The following is a 16,456-nucleotide window of genomic DNA, read 5'->3' on the forward strand; positions in this document are numbered from 1 at the left end:
AACTTTTATAGAAATAATCTTACTTAAAATCGATAAAATATTTTGCGCATATATAACTAAAAATTGTTGAAAAATATGCCTTATTTCCTGAAAAATAAAGACTGGTTGTCAATTTGACAGCTGTCAAATTAATTGGCACAGATAATAATCACCGCGGAAGACTTGTAATTGTTGGAAAAAGATTAATATATAATATCGATTTATATCTTTATATTGCTATGATAAGGTGTCAACGGCATTTGAGACTAAAGATCCAAGTTTATTGGTATTTGTTTACTATTTTTGGAAACTCAAAATGTAGGCCATATTTTTATGATTGTCTGAAAATGTTGACTGATTAGCTTAGTTTGGGTAAAGCTAAATATAGGATTAATTAGTCATTAACTTCGTACCTAGGTACTAAAGAATAGTTTGAAAAACCCACAAAAGGAAACCATGACAGGAGTCATGTCAGGAAGAGTTTTAGAGTTTCGTACACACAGGGTAAAACGGGACCCTATTTCTAAGACCTCGCTTTTCGTCCATCACCAGGCTGTATCTCAAAAACCGTGATAGTCAGACAGCTGAAATTCTCACACATAATGTAGGTATTAAAAAAAATACTGAAAACTACAACAAAATAAATATTAAAGAGGCCTCCCATACCTACAACAAAGGTGTTTTTTGGTCACTTTATGGTATGGAAATGGAACCCTTCGTACGCGAGTCCGACTCGCACTTGGCCGATTATTTACCGCTTGCTAAGAAGGGTGATTGTCCCACTGCAGGGCACAAACCTCTTCTCATACAAAGAAGGAATGAGTGTTAATCACCCCACATACGTAGGTACCTACCTACATACATACCTATCTTTATACTTTTATTCTAGGTAATAAAACATCAAAGAACAACTTTCGTATTTAAGTACCTATAGGAATATTATCTATTCTTAGGAACAGAAAGAAAACTATTGTAATTAATTTTATTTTCTTTTAAAAAGAGTGTCCATGGAGTTTCTTGCCGGTTCTACTAAATGAGACCAACTCTTTGGAACCGTGCACCTAACTTTGACGTTTCGAAAGAGCTTTTATAGGCCGATTTGAAATAAAAAAAATGAATTTGAGTTTGATTAGTGGGAAGTAGGATATTCGTTTAGTAGAGTAATTGCTTCTATACCTACCTAGTAGTAGGTACCTAAAATATGCATAAGAAATCAAAACAGGAAAAGTCCTGAAAAAAATAAGATAACTTTGCAATTCAATGGAAATATGAATGATGAAGTTAATAATATAAATATGGACTTTATTTGATGTAGGTAGATACCTACATAAGAACTTGACTTGATAAAAATATTCGCTAAACAATAACAATGATTTAGTCATCATCATCATACTGCGCATTCGTGATTATCTTCGTCTAAATACGTAAATATTTTGTAATAACTTTCATAGAAATAATGAATGGATAAAACTGTGCTATCACACAAGCTAGAAGTATTTTGTAATAGCACGTTCTAAGCGGCAAAGTCGTGCTGGCTTAGTGGGTAAAGAACCAACCTCTCGAGTATGAGGGTGTGGGTTTGATTCTAGGTCAGGCCAATGCAACTTTTCTAAGTTTGTATGTACTTTCTAAGTATGTCTTGGACACCAATGGCTGATAAAAAGTTGAAGGAAAACATCTTGAGGAAACCTGGACTATAACGTCTGAAATCACCAACCCGCATTGAGTAAGCGTGGTGATGAATGCTCAATCCTTCTCCGTGTGAGAGGAGGCCGCAGCCCAGCAGTGGGACGGTAAACAGGCTGTAACAGTAAGCGGCAAAAATCTGTCGCTCGGAAAATCCGCTGAAAACCTAGAAGGAACATAGTTGGGTTTTAATCAGTAACAGTATGATACTCCCTTCTGCTCAACACAGCGGTATTTAATGAAAAAAATTTTTTTTTTAATTCAATTTAACAGAATATAAAATGAACACTACCATAATCAGAAATGCCGGACCTATACAAAGACAATAATTTTATCATTGACAACAAAGAGGGATAAAGTCTACTATTTATGGCTATGTTCCGCTTGATAAATCTGTTAATCTAATATTATAAGAACTATGATTAGGAACCTAATGCTTTCTGATATTAGATGTGACGTCACAGTCTGTTATTTTTATTAAAAACTTGCTTTTTTCTGCGGTTTTACCTATTGTCATCTGTCGGCTTCCAGTACAGAATGCAGCTAAATAACAGCGTTTTTCAAGAAGCGACTGCCTATCTGACCTCCTCAACCAAGTTACATGGGCAACCCAATACCCCTCGGTAAGACTGGTTGTCAATCTATCTATCTATTATTGGCTTCTGGCTATCCGTAACGACCTACAGTTTATCGTGCCCTCCACCAAACACGGTAGAAAGTCAGAAAGTACCTACCTACATACAAAATGTTAAAAACCCTTCAGCAGTTTTTGAGTGATAGACTTACGAACATCCTATCGTACTTACTTATAGACATTTATCTAGGATAAGAACTAGATTATAATGTATTTATTAGCATCACGGAATTAATCTCTACATCCCTTTTATATCAGAAATTCATAGAAAATGATAGTTTATCGGGTTTTCCATAGCGGATTAGGCTACCGTAAATGACTAGCACAAAATACCTAATAATAAAAACGTCTTTTTTATAATCTAATATTTAAAAATATAAGTAGGTAATATATGCAGGAAATCAGCAGACGGTTATTTGCTTCTGCAGGATCTCTGAGACGGCTGCGGAACTTTCTACCCACTGCCACGAAAATTGCGCTTGCACAATCTCTCTTACTTCCTATCCTTGACTATGCCGATGCCAGCTATCTTGACCTCAGAGTGGACCAACTAGATAAACTTGAGCGACTTCAAAATGTTTGTATAAGATTCATATTTGGTTTGCGCAAATATGATCATGTATCAGAATTTCGCACTAAACTCAAGTGGCTTCCTATACGACTTCGTCGGAATGCTCATATTCTTTCTTTACTGTAGGTACTGTATTCTTTTCCACCCTACGACCCCTTCTTATCTTAAAGATCGTTTCGAGTTTGTATGTGACACGCATTCGCGGTCTCTAAGGTCATCAGAGAACTTAAAACTGAAGATGCCGGTGCATTCCACGACTTTTTATGACAAGTCATTTGTTGTCCAAGCAACTCGTCTGTGGAATGCACTGCCTGTATCTATCAGGCGCGCACAGTCTCTTGCTGTTTTCAAAAGTATGGTGAAGAGCTATTATATGAAACTTTAACACTCTCTCTACTTTCTTTATATTTATTTATTTTTTTCTCCCATCCTACTTTCCTTATATATGTGTATGTATTGTTTATTTGCTTATACTTGTATATATACCTTTTTAATCATTATTTGTACGCCTACTACCCGTAATATATCTATTTAAAATCGACTCCATCCAAAGGTTGTCTGTAAGAGATTGCTTTTGAGCGATAAGACCGCCTATTGTACTTACACGTATTTTTTTTGTAATGTCCTTTTCTGTTTATTTTGGTGTACAATAAAGAATATTCTATTCTATTCTATTCTAATATGTTGGAAGGAAATAAATGCACCCCTTAAAAACTGACGTCTAGGCCATAATTAGCCAGCTGCGCAGGACATATTATAGTGCACAAGCATTTGCCTGGACACAGGTGCACTCCCTATTCCTTCACTCTCAATGCGCGATGGGACGGCAATCCGACAAGACCGGAGAGAGATCACTAAATATCCTTATATGATCCTACACAGCTGCCACCGGCTAGACTGGAAGCCTACCTCAATATTATATTCTTTATATATTGAAATTATTTATATATATTATTATATTGAGTCGAACCCCACTCATATTTGAGAGGTTGGCGCTTTACAACATCCTCCGAGCAATTTTCCCAACTATGTTGGGGTCGGCTTCCAGTCTAACCGGATATAGCTGAGTACCAGTGCTTTACAAGAAGCGACTGCCCTATCTGACCTCCTCAACCCAGTTACCCACTGTTGGCGCTTTACCCACTTATCCTTAAACGTTTTTTTGAGGACAAAAACTAATCAAAAGGGGTCCAAATTGACAAACAAGAGAGTGCGAATATTTTTTGGTCGATTGCGAACGCAAACAATAAAAATAAGTTCCACTTCAAATATAAGAATCAGATAAAAAACTGAATCAGTTATCGATCAACGTAAAAACGTGTTAATTTAATTATATTGCAATTTAGGCACATTTTTTGTTGGCTATCGCATCATGATATCTTTTTATAGTGATGTGAACTGAAACGGAAAATTTTCTTCAGTACGAAGATTTTTAAGTTTCTTCAGCCCATCCTTTAGAATGTCAAAAATTATAATTATGGTTGATTCTATCATCTGCCTGGCCTTTTCCCCAACTATGTTGCTGTCGGCTTCCAGTCTCGCAGATGCAGCTGAGTACCAGGGGCCCGATTCTCCTAATTTTACTTAAGCGACCTTCGATTGACGTTCGACTCGATTCGACTGAGATCCAATCCCGACTCGATTACGATTGAGCGTTATTTTTTCTTTGAAATAAACGTTTTTATCCTTTTCTGTCATTCAATAATGAATCATTTTGTCTGCAAATGATTTACGATTGCAAAATGATTGTACAGCAAACTACCGTATAGACCAAAATCATCAAAATAGCAGACCAATCGCACGCCAATCAAATGTCAATCGAATACGATTGGTCTTTTATTAGTAGCAGAATGCCCGATATGGTTAAAACTGCTATTACGATCATATTGCGATTCGATTTCTATTCGATTTTGACATTATTAACTTAGGAGAATCGGGGCACAGTTTTACATGCAGTGACTGCCTATCTGCCCTCTTCAACCCTCGGCTCGATACCCCTTGGTAAAGCTTTGGTTTCCTAGGAAAGCGGTGCCGTCATATAGCGACCGTAATACAGCGGTGAAAGACATCACCAGAACGTTGTCTATGTAAGCAAAATGGGGCGGTTTCCTAGAGAGCGGTAACTGACGCCGTAACTTCAAAAAGCGGTGCCGCCATTTGCATGACGGCCGTCTTGACGGTGTCAGATAGTTTGGTGAACGTTTTATTGAAAGCGGTGAAGCTTTTTTAATACGTATTTGTGTTTTTTTTTTCGGAACAACGTCAAAAATTTGTTACAACTCTTGGAGCAGCGAGGACGACGAAATTTTAATAGATTTCGTTCGAAACTACGAAGGCAATATCTAACATAAAAAGTAAAGATTATAGAAAAGTCAACTAAAACAGAATTGGTGTTGTGAAATTTGAGAAATATTAAATAAAACAGGTTAGTAAGTATGATACAACTAACAAAAAGTTCATGACGGTGTGTTAAAACAGCCGTGGAACTTTCCACATGTAATCACCGTAAAGACGACCGTCTATTTGCGTCCGTAATATGACGGCCGCTATATGACGGCACCGCTTTCCTAGGAAACCCAAGCTTAAGGGTACAGTATGTAGTAATCTACGTTGTACGGAATCGCAAGGGTGTGCCACAATGTCACCCTGGTGAACACTTGATGCAGTCTGAAAAATATAGATGGCATAAGTAGTGTAGTAGGGGAGTCGTGGTGGCCTAGTGGGTAAAGGACCAACCTCAAGTACGAGGGCGCGGGTTCGATCCCAGGTCAGGCAAGTACCAATGCAACTTTTCTAAGTTTGTATGTACTTTCTAAGTATATCTTAGACACCATTGGCTGTGTTTCGGATGGCACGTTAAACTGTAGGTCCCGGCTGTCATTGAACATCCTTGGCAGTCGTTACGGGTAGTCAGAAGCCAGTAAGTCTGACACCAGTCTAACCAAGGGGTATCGGGTTGCCCGGGTTACTGGGTTGAGGAGGTCAGATAGGCAGTCGCTTCTTGTAAAGCACTGGTACTCAGCTGAATCCGGTTAGACTGGAAGCCGACCCCAACATGATTGGGAAAAGGCTCGGAGGAAGAAGAAGAGGCATAAGTAGTGTAGTTACCAGTTTGTCGTCTTTTTTTGTCTTGTCATTTCTTTTCTCGGTGTCAAACAACGCCATGCTCGGGTCGATAGAAATCTTTCTTATCTGTCATTATGTCGATTCTCCGGTAGACAAAAGCTGTTTCTATGGCGGTCATGCTAGGCCCACTGGAAATGATAGATACCTATACTCAATCCATGTTGAGATTAGAAATACAATGTTTTGCTGTTTTGTCGAACGCAGCATTTCTTAATCATATTACGTGTGTTTTTTGTAAATTGTAGAATTGATATTTGTAGAGTTTCGAAGCTCTCCCGTTTGTATCACTGTATAATTTTAATGATGACAGCGCCATCTAACATCTTCCACGTCACTTTAAGATATGAAACACAAAATAGAATCATCATCTGCCGAGCCTTTTCTCAAAGTTGGGGTTGGCTTCCAGTCACTTAAAGCTATATGCCATTTACGAATAATAGATGGCGTTGTTATCGAGCGGTCTATATCTACGCTAATGCTGCCCTCTATTTTATTGTAACAGGAAACTTTTCAGGGTTCCGTAGCCAATTTTATCGAAAGGAAAAAATGGGACTCTATTAATAAGGCTTCGCTGTCTGTCAATATAATATGTATTATAGGTACTTTCCAGGTCAGGCAAGTACCAATGCAACTTTTCTAAGTTTGTATGTACTTTCTAAGTATATCTTAGACACCAATGACTGTGTTTCGGATGGCACGTTAAACTGTAGGTCCCGGCTGTCATTGAACATCTTTGGCAGTCGTTACGGGTAGTCAGAAGCCAGTAAGTCTGACACCAGTCTAAAGACCCAAGTCGATACCAAGGGGTATCGGGTTGCCCGGGTAACTGGGTTGAGGAGGTCAGATAGGCAGTCGCTTCTTGTAAAGCACTGGTACTCAGCTGAATCCGGTTAGACTGGAAGCGGACCCCAACATAGTTGGGAAAAGGCTCGGAGGATGATGTCTGTCAATATTCAATAAAGTTGGCTCAAAATTTTCGCATTCGTAAAATCTATTCGGAACAACACTACTAAGTACAAAATATTACTATTAAAAATGAAATTAATTGATTGTGTAATGCGCTGAATCACATTAATTAATCACATTATCAATTATAAAAAACTTTTGTTAGATACAATCTTGTTGCATACATTTTTAAATTGTTATGTATTTTAGTTATCAAAGTAGATAATGATCTATCTTTCAAAGTGCATCTGTAATGAAAGGACACGTTTTAATGGATTTTCCAATATGAAGGCTCTTGTTAATTTCTTCCTGGTTAGCAAGTTTAAGGCGACCTCGTATATCATCATCATCCTCATCACTACAAAGTATAAAACAAAGCCGCTTTTTCTATCCCTGTATCCCTTTTCCCCCGTGTCCTTTTGTACGCTTAAATCTTCAAAACTACTCTAACTACTAACCGATTTTTATGCGTTCTTATTTTAAACTAGCTGATCCCGCGAACTTCGTATCGTTCAAACCTTCCCTGGACCTGTACAAACATTTTAAAACCAAATCACCTCAATCGGCCCAGCCGTTCTCGAGTTTTAATCAGACTAACGAGCAACAATTCATTTTTATTTATATAGATGATATATTTATATAGACATTTATTAAATAGTGCCCGTGCCCGTGCGAAGCCGGAGCGAGTCGCCAGTTTTAATTATAAGAAAACAAAATCGCACTAAAACAAATCCGACTCGCCCTAATTAAAATTTTTAGTGGTTCCATCGTGTGCCAGCCCGGCTTGCACTTGACCAGTTTTTAGACTTAACAAAAGCATAAATTACAAAATAGTAGTTTACAATCTACTTTCAATCGTCTCATTTCCTCATCCATAAACAAAACTATATGACAGAAAAAACTTTATTTTAGTCAAAATATTATAATGTCAGGCATAGATGTCAGGGTCCCAATAATTATTTCAAACCCTCTATTTCTAATTTCTTTAGTTATTTAAGCAGCATTATGTTATGAGTTTGTAAATTCTTGTTTTCCCTCCCCTCTCTCTTTTAAATCTGCATGTGGACAATGGCGGTGGTCATCCTATTGGTCGGAGTTGTGTGCGCGGGAACAGCCTACTCGGCCTATCAGGATGATGAGGCTGAAAATGATACTCAGGACTTCTATGATGGTTATGATGAAGGTAGGTTTAGAGAAGCAGCCTTTAATTGTCCTACTGCAGGGCAGCAGTGGTTGCTGAAGATCGAATAAATTGGCGTACCTTTTGAGAGGCCTTTGTCCAACAAAGACTGACTGACACGACGACTGCAGAGGCCATGCCTCTTCTTATACAGAGAAGGAATTACCGTCAATCACCATGTACGCTCAAGACAGATAGAGGCCTTTTCAGTTCAGGTTTTCTCAAGATTTTCGCCGTCAGCCGTCAATCATTGATGTCTAAGAAACACAAAGAACATTATAACTTTAGAAAAGTTATGAACATTCATACTTGCTTGAGCTGCAATCGAAACCGCACATTCGTACTTCACCACGTCTTTAAAGACTGATTAAAGCAGCCTCAACGGCTGAAACATTAACCTATGTATAAAGTCATTGGGACTGACAGTAGAAGGCGAAGAATTGCTACACATCTGTATCTGGTTAGATTGAAAGCCGACCCCATCAAAGTAGGGACAAGGCTAGACAGATGATCCATATGGAATCAGGCTCTTTTTAATTCTTTCCTAGTTTCCGCTTGACCTGCTTAACTCTTGTTTTGTTTTAGATAATGGTGACTCCAAGGATTTAACTATACTGAATCTTTTGACGCGAATGAAGCGGTTTGAGGACAACGTTCAGATAAGAACTCTTGATCCTAAGGAGATCCATGATGTGCAAGGTATTTATTTAACATTCGCGACAAATATAATCTCTGAAGTAAGTTATACGACTCTCAGAAAAATAGCACTCCTGTTTTTGCGGCGGTGGTGTAAAAAAAGTGTTGGTATGCCCATTTTATCGTGTGTGTGACGGTCACGGGGTGCAGGGAAATTGCGGGCGGAAGCTAATATAGACACTATGGACCCGCCATGGAGTCATTAGTCTTATTTTCTTGACATATATGAGAAAATTTTAACTGCCAATAAAGTGATACCTATATATTCCTTTTTCAGGAGCATTAGGCAAGATATTTAACGACCATCTACCAGAGTCATTAACAGCACGAATAATCCGCCAATACACAGACATTTATGACTACGTAGACAATTCGAAGACCAGATACGATAACACGCGAAGAACTGAGATCCCAACATCAGATTACGAGGACGAACCTAAAACTCTCATAAAGACCTCCCCAGACCCTGTTCAGGAGTTCTCCGAAGAATATTTTCATTACCAGCCAGCAGCTGATTTGGAAAGGCTTAGACCTGCAGTGGATTTTCATGGTTGGCAGTCAGAGATGGGTGGTGTTCAGCAGTGGGCTCCTGAAATGGATGTCCGTGGTATACCGACGTTGGCGAAACTCAATTATGGTCCTACTTTTGAGGATTTGGAAGCGACTACTAGTGTAAGTAACTATGTATGTATTTAACAGTTTTTAGTCTAATAGCGACCCGCCTTCATGGTTTCGCACTGGTGCGGGCGTCGCGTCAGATTTAATGGATGTTATCATATAAACCTCCCTCTTCGATCACTCTATCTATTAAAAACCGCATCAAAATCCGTTGCGTAGTTTTAAAGATTTAAGTATACCGATTAGGGACAGAAAAAGCGTATTTGTTTTATACTATGTAGTGATATCCACATGATCATTTAGTTTCTTTTTAACTACGAATCGGAACGAATTGAAATCTGTTTATTTTCTACGGCCGATTGTTCAGTTGACATCGAAGTTGCTTGTCAAACTCGAAAGGATTGGAAAAGCCTTCTTCAAGCCGTATATCCCTGATGAATGATAACATCATGATGTCAACATCGTCTTCATCATTCTTTAATATATTTAAAGGACGTGCAAGTAGTTGAAGTTGGTGACATGGTGCCCATTAAAGACTTGCAGCCAGACTACCCCAGGAGCTCAACCCCAAGCCCTGAGGAGCATACAGTCGGCTCTATCGAAGCACAAACCTGGATGCCTCTCGAAGACACCATGCCGAATTCGGTATTTTTTTTTATTTATGGTTAAAACACAGCCCCTTAAGTTCTTTTGTGCAGGTGTGATCGGGTTAACGAGTTCTCTGAGAACTACTCTACGCACCCTGATAAATCTTCTTTCTATTAATATTTAGCACACAGATTTTTTTTATCTTTCACTCGTTGTTTTGTGTTCTATTGGCTTTAAATGCACCTACCATGATATCTCTGCATCACGTTAAGATTGATTGGAAAGAATACCTTAAATAGCATTAACTCCGACTTATACATGGTTCATATTGCTTAAAACTTCGAGCTAGGTTTAACATCGAAACTATATTGGCAGCTAACTTTATCGCAAAAAATACTCTAGAACAAGATAAAGTAACCTTTTTATCATCAGATCCTGCAAGAGACATCAACATACAGTAACGACTACATGTACGCTGAAGTGAACAAGCTGATGCCTGACCCAGTGGGCACGGTGGAGGACTTCACGAGCTCCGAGGCTTCCACGATAGACGTCCACAAGTGGAGCGCTTACACGGAAACGCCATATATTGAGGTGCTTTTGTCAACTAGTTTAACTAGATCTAAGATCAAAAATGTAAAATTGGTGTAAGTACTTAATAAAGTATCCATCTATTTACTAGCATATAGAAAGCTAAGTCATTATTTTTCTAAGACTTTACAAGCACTAATGAAAATAAAAAAATACACAAACTCTACAACTTTGTTTGTAATATTAAATATGGAACGCAAATAAAGAATTGAATTGAATTGAATACTAGCTTACGCTCGCGTTTTCACCCGCGTCCAAGGGACCTACTTCGCCACTCATGGATAAAAAGCGGCATGGATATGTTATTCTGTTTTATAAACCATACTGCTGCTAAGTTTCATCTACTTAAATCTGTTTGCACATAAAGAAGTAATAAATATACACCCAGAAACTAAGTTTTTGGAACCGTGCAACTAGTGTGACGTTTAATAAGAGCCTGCAAAGGCCAATATGAAATAAAAACATGTGACTTTGTCTTTCTAATATATGTGTAGTGTGATAGATAATGATGATAACTAAAGATATTTCAACCAGGAATTAAGCACATACAACCCAGAAGAAATGAGGAAAGATGTTCAGTACATCATGTATCCGTATGAGACCACCTCCGCAGTACCAACCTGGATGGAGTACCTCCAGCGCGTTCAGACGTGGAGTCCTAGTGATGATGCCAATATCTTGGTGAGAAAACTACTTCCAGTACCTGGGTAAATAATAAACACACACTAAAATGCGTTTTACCTATTATAATTCGTTTCACTCTAAACCGTTCACCTCTCAAATGCGTTGCACCCTCTGAAGTGTTTCACCCGCCAATACTCATAGTCCTGTGCAAGTGTGCATGTTTAAGAAATGTACATAAACTTTATATTATTTATGGTAGGTGCCTTCGAAAAGATTTATTATAGTATAGTAACTACAGTACCTACCTATAGTGAGATGTTAATGAAAATATGTCTGATCCGCTTTGCTCCGTTCTGCTCATGTTTTCTTCTTCCTCCTCCTGCCCTGTTCCTAATTTTACTTGGGGTCGGCGCAATATGTCATCCTCTTCCATTTTCCCCTGTCACTCGTCATACTAACACTCACTCCCTTCCTTTTCATGTCATCTTTCTGGCAATCCATCCATCTTTTCTTAGGTCTTCCTCTTCCTCTCCATCCATCTACATTCTATTCATGCTCATGTCTATTCAACTTATATAAATTATTAAATTTTGTTGTTATTTGTTACAGCGGTCTACTAGTCATGTTCCAATCCAACGAGTAAGTTAAGAACTATTTCTTTAATTATATAACCATTCATGACACAGTTAATACATTCAGAAGTTCGGAGTTGGGGTCGGCTTCCAGTCTAAATGAATGCAGTGTTTTACATGGCACCAATGCCTATCTTACCTCCTCAACACAGTTACCCATGCAACGCGATACCCCTTTTTTTACTGGGCTATATTTTGTAACACACAAAGACCTTTTTTTGTAAAATTATGTATTTCGGTGAGTTGCACCATTTAACTATAACGATAACCAAACCATAACCAGCCGTATACTTGCCCCCCATTGGTCACATCGTCGATTTGACATCTGAAAATGGTTCGGTTATCGTTATAGTTAAATGTTGCAACCCGCCGCAAAACTTGTGATCTTGTTCAAGGAAGAACCTACAACAACTTCAAGTTTAACAACAACAACAACAAATACTACAGCAACAACAATTGGAGTGACTTCGGAGTCGCCAACAACTTCGGAGTCACCGACAACTATGGAGTCACCGACAACAGTCGCCAATGTCACCAAGAGGTCGCCCCGCATGGATATTAATGCAATCATAGCTATTATTGCTAACCTGACTTACGATTACGAGTGGAATTTGACTGAGGAATTCAATAGGACGCTCATTGAGTAAGTCATTTCTTACATTTAGTTTACGTGGCAATGGGCTGGCCGTATTGCTCGCAGAGCAGATGGTCGATGGGGTCGAAAAGTGCTGGAGTGGAGACCACGGACTAGCAAGCGCAGCGTAGGACGTCCACCAACAAGATGGACAGACGACCTTATAAAGGTCGCCGGAAGACGCTGGATGCAGGTCGCCTCCAACAGGTATCTGTGGAGATCTAAGGGGGAGGCCTATGTTCAGCAGTGGACATCCTATGGCTGAGCTGATGATGATGAGGTTTACGTACGAATAAACTTCCATTTGTTTGCGAAATCTCAGAATCTATAAACTCCTACAAACTTGAAGGGAGGTAGGTTCTTTATAGAGGGAAGACATAACAAGGGATCTTACCAAAATCTATGCCGTATAGGGGTTGAAGTTCATAAGGTACATAAGGGAGTACATAGAGAATACATAGGGGAGTAGATAGAGGGTACATAGGGGAGTTCATAGAGCGTACATAAGGAAATACATAGGGGAGTTCATAGAATGTACATAAGGAAGTACATAGGGTATTACATAAGGAAGTACATATTGTAGTACATAGAGTGTACATAGGGGAGTACATAGAGTGAACATAGGGGAGTTCATAGAGTGTAGAATAAAATAAACATTTTGGGGGGCTCCCATACAACAAGCGTGATTTTTTTTGCCCATTTTTGCTCTGGTACGGAACACTTCGTGCGCGAGTCTGACTCGCACTTGGCCGGTTTTTCTAACAAGCTATGTATGTATGTTCAGACACGGCGTGCCAACGTGTCCGACAGCCAGCACCCTGAGCACGACCTCCACCACGCCGGCGCCCTATGACTTCGCGAACACCTCCATTGTTGGGAAGGTGAGTCACCAACCAGGTATTGCTGAGGAGATAAAATTTCATGAACATCATCATCATCTCCCGAGCTTTTTCCCAACTATGTTGGGGTCAGCTTCCAGTCTAACCGGATGTAGCTGAGCTCCAGTGTTTTACAAGGAACGACTGCCCTATCTGATCTACTCAACCCAGTTACCCGTGCCCCCTTGGTTAGACTGATGTCAAACTTACTGGCTTCCGACTACCCGTAACGACAGACATGGATGTTTAATGACAACCGGGACCTACAGTTTTACGTGCCATCAGAAACACAGTCATTGGTATCTAAGATATACTTAGAAAGTACATACAAACTTAGAAAAGTTGCATTGGTACTTGCCTGACCTGGAATCGAACCCGCGCCCTCATACTTAAGAGGTTGGTTCTTTACCCACTAGGCGACCACGACTGATAACCTATATATACTTTACAATTTTGCTTATCAATACGTAGGTATTACACGGTACTATCCATGTGGAGAACATTAGAACTGGTTTTTCTAGGACACTCTTGGACCGATTGCAAAAATATGACTGGTTCATGTTAAGACTAAAGTAATGAACATAATTTTGGGTTACCTACTCACTTATTCTTCTCCAGTGCTTCGTGTGCGGCCTCAAGACGCCAGAGATCCCGCGCGACGCCGCCTGCGCAGACGCGTTCTCGGGCGACTTCCTACCGCTCGCGCCTATAGACGCGCGCTCGAGAGGCCAGATCGCCACCTTCAGGAAATACTGTCGACATCTTGATGTGTGAGTCCTGTGCCACCTTTTAGAGCTAGGTAGACCTGTTCCCCCTACCCCTTCTCAAAAATCGGGGGTCACCAAATGGCCCTTCCAACTATGAGGCAAAAATTAGGGTCAGACTTCTACTGGTTTGAACCTTCCTCTGTTCCTTTTTATCTCCTTTGAGCACCAGTACTGCGATTACTATTTCAAACTATCCTGTTTGCAATAGACACCTATGGAGTAATATTAAACTATTTAAACTAAGTTCTATAACTATTTGGTCCCTTAGAAGCTCTTAGAAGCCAAAGCCTGCTTCTATTTTGCTGAAATTTTCTTGAAGCGTGCGTTTAACAAACATGCACTGTTAGACGCTACGCGTTTACCAACAATAGGCACATGTTCTTTAACCGCGAACTACCCATTTCTCACCAGCTATAGACCCGCGTCTACTATGGCAAGGAGTCATCTCAGCTGCGTACTCCTGTGGCCTAATACAGCTCTTCTTGCAGTCACAACTACGTGGAAAACCCATCAGAGCCGCGCTCCATCTACGGGCGCTTCACGGGCGGCTGCGGGGTGCGCTGGACGGACCTGACGGGCGTCTACACGCAGCGCACCTGCCGCGCTCGCTTCCGACCCATGATGGGCAAGCACTTCGCTAGCAAGAGGATGGCCAAGTTGGAGCTGGCGCTTATAGTGAGTAACTGAGGGATCTAGGGGCCACTGGTTACTTGTTGCTCTATTTACTAGCTGTTTTAGAGAGATCATCCCGGGAGAACTTCCCGCTCCTGGATCGGATTAAATCCTATCCTTTGTCTTCCTCCGGTTCTAATCAAATACTCCTCAATTTTTTACAAAATCGGAGTACCTGAACGACTTTCTTATATTTATACATAATATACATGTGAACACTAAGGTGCAAAAGTTCCATAAAAGCATGTACTATGTTTTATAAATGTGCCTCACAAAATTGTCAACACGGCTTGTTTGTGGAGTCTTTGAAAGCTTTCTTTTACAATTTTTAAACTTTCAACATTACAATAATCAAAGGAAAAGCCTTAATCTTGCCAAACATTGCTTTTTGCAGAATGTGGAGAACGGCTGCATCATCAGTCCCATGGCATCTTTACTGCCGATGTCACGAGGTCTATCTCTCTACGCGCGGTTCCACGCATGTGTCTGCACGGGAAACTGGTGTAACCCTGCACCCTCGTACCTTCCTACCCTCCCCACTGTCGCCCTGCTGATGACGATAGCTATAGTTATCGGCACGAATCTTGAGCTCTGACCTTCAACTGCGCAGAAATAATTTATTGGGCCCCTTTTGTGGTATGAAGTGAGGCGCGGGGGCGGGCTCTAAAGCGGTAATTGGCCCGCAGTGCATCGCGTCATACTCGGGATTGGTTCTTTGCTAATAAATCGCTTCTGTGCAGATGTAGGTCAGAGCTCAAGATTTGTGCCGATTACTATACTTGGTCTGCACCCCTCCCCCCGCGTCTTCGTGCCCTCCCCGCTGTCGCCCTGCTGATGATGATGCCTGCCTGGCCATCGTAACCAGTCTGAAGACACACTTCTGACATGACGCACCAGAAGCATCGGTTTCATACAGTTAACATATTCACGACACTATATGTAATTGTGTTTTCGCCTTGATGCTAATACGAAGAAAAGGGTGATCAAACATTTTTGTAACTGTTTTGTTTCTGTTCATTGTGTTGTTTTTGTTTTGTGCAGTTAGTTAATTAATATCATGAAACAACATTTTATACTTGTGTTTTATTTCATGGTCCTATTAGGGTGCTTATTTAGCAAGAAAGTCTACGGCCTTACAAAATAAGTCGTCCAAGATAAGTACGCAAATTCGTGTGCACTGTGCATTAGAACGGCGGCCACACCTATTTACCCTCGAAATATGTACATATAAAGAGCTGTTACCTAATTGATACCAAATGCCATTAGTGACTACTAATTGCATCCCTCGTGGTTTTGAAAATAATCTGCTAAAAGTGACAGCATATCAGGGCTGTCACTTTTATCTAGTGTGAAGAAACTGCGCAGAAGTATTGAGGTTTTTTTCAGCTACGTTACAGTATATTTTAGAACACATTACGCAGGGATGAAACGATATAAACAATTGCAATTTTTTTCTGTCTATAGTCGGTTTTTTTAGTCTCGTAGGCTAAACTGACATTACGAGTTAAGGTATTTTCAGTTTATTGCAAATTCTTAAATAGTGATGTGGCACGACCGAAACTTAGCGTTAATAAAATCAAGTATCGTTTTTTAACAATAAGTCATCCTGAAATAATGGGCTTATCCTAGATGATT

General features: G+C 39.9%; 1 protein-coding gene across 1 annotated transcript; it reads left to right on the forward strand.

Moving 5' to 3' along the window:
• The first annotated feature begins 7,919 nt into the window (after nucleotides 1-7,919).
• LOC110369612 (uncharacterized) lies at nucleotides 7,920-15,478 on the forward strand. The gene is made up of 12 exons (XM_064041923.1): nucleotides 7,920-8,124; nucleotides 8,707-8,820; nucleotides 9,095-9,489; nucleotides 9,928-10,080; nucleotides 10,456-10,617; nucleotides 11,149-11,295; nucleotides 11,848-11,877; nucleotides 12,266-12,513; nucleotides 13,289-13,385; nucleotides 14,001-14,152; nucleotides 14,638-14,824; nucleotides 15,216-15,478. Exons 1-12 carry the CDS (start codon nucleotides 8,001-8,003, stop codon nucleotides 15,414-15,416), a joined length of 2,010 nt encoding a protein of 669 aa, XP_063897993.1. The 5' UTR covers nucleotides 7,920-8,000; the 3' UTR covers nucleotides 15,417-15,478.
• Nucleotides 15,479-16,456: the final 978 nt, after the last annotated feature.

Source organism: Helicoverpa armigera, chromosome 27, assembly GCF_030705265.1.
Source record: "Helicoverpa armigera isolate CAAS_96S chromosome 27, ASM3070526v1, whole genome shotgun sequence".
NCBI classification, from domain to species: Eukaryota; Metazoa; Arthropoda; class Insecta; order Lepidoptera; family Noctuidae; genus Helicoverpa; species Helicoverpa armigera.

Excerpts from the sequence above, each read along its gene's own strand:
- LOC110369612 (XM_064041923.1), top strand. The coding sequence starts at position 8,001 with ATGTGGACAATGGCGGTGGTCATCCTATTGGTCGGAGTTGTGTGCGCG. Across the intron at positions 10,081-10,455 it reads AAGACACCATGCCGAATTCG|ATCCTGCAAGAGACATCAAC; the intron begins GTATTTTTTTTT and ends TTTTATCATCAG. Across the intron at positions 14,153-14,637 it reads TACTGTCGACATCTTGATGT|TCACAACTACGTGGAAAACC; the intron begins GTGAGTCCTGTG and ends CTCTTCTTGCAG.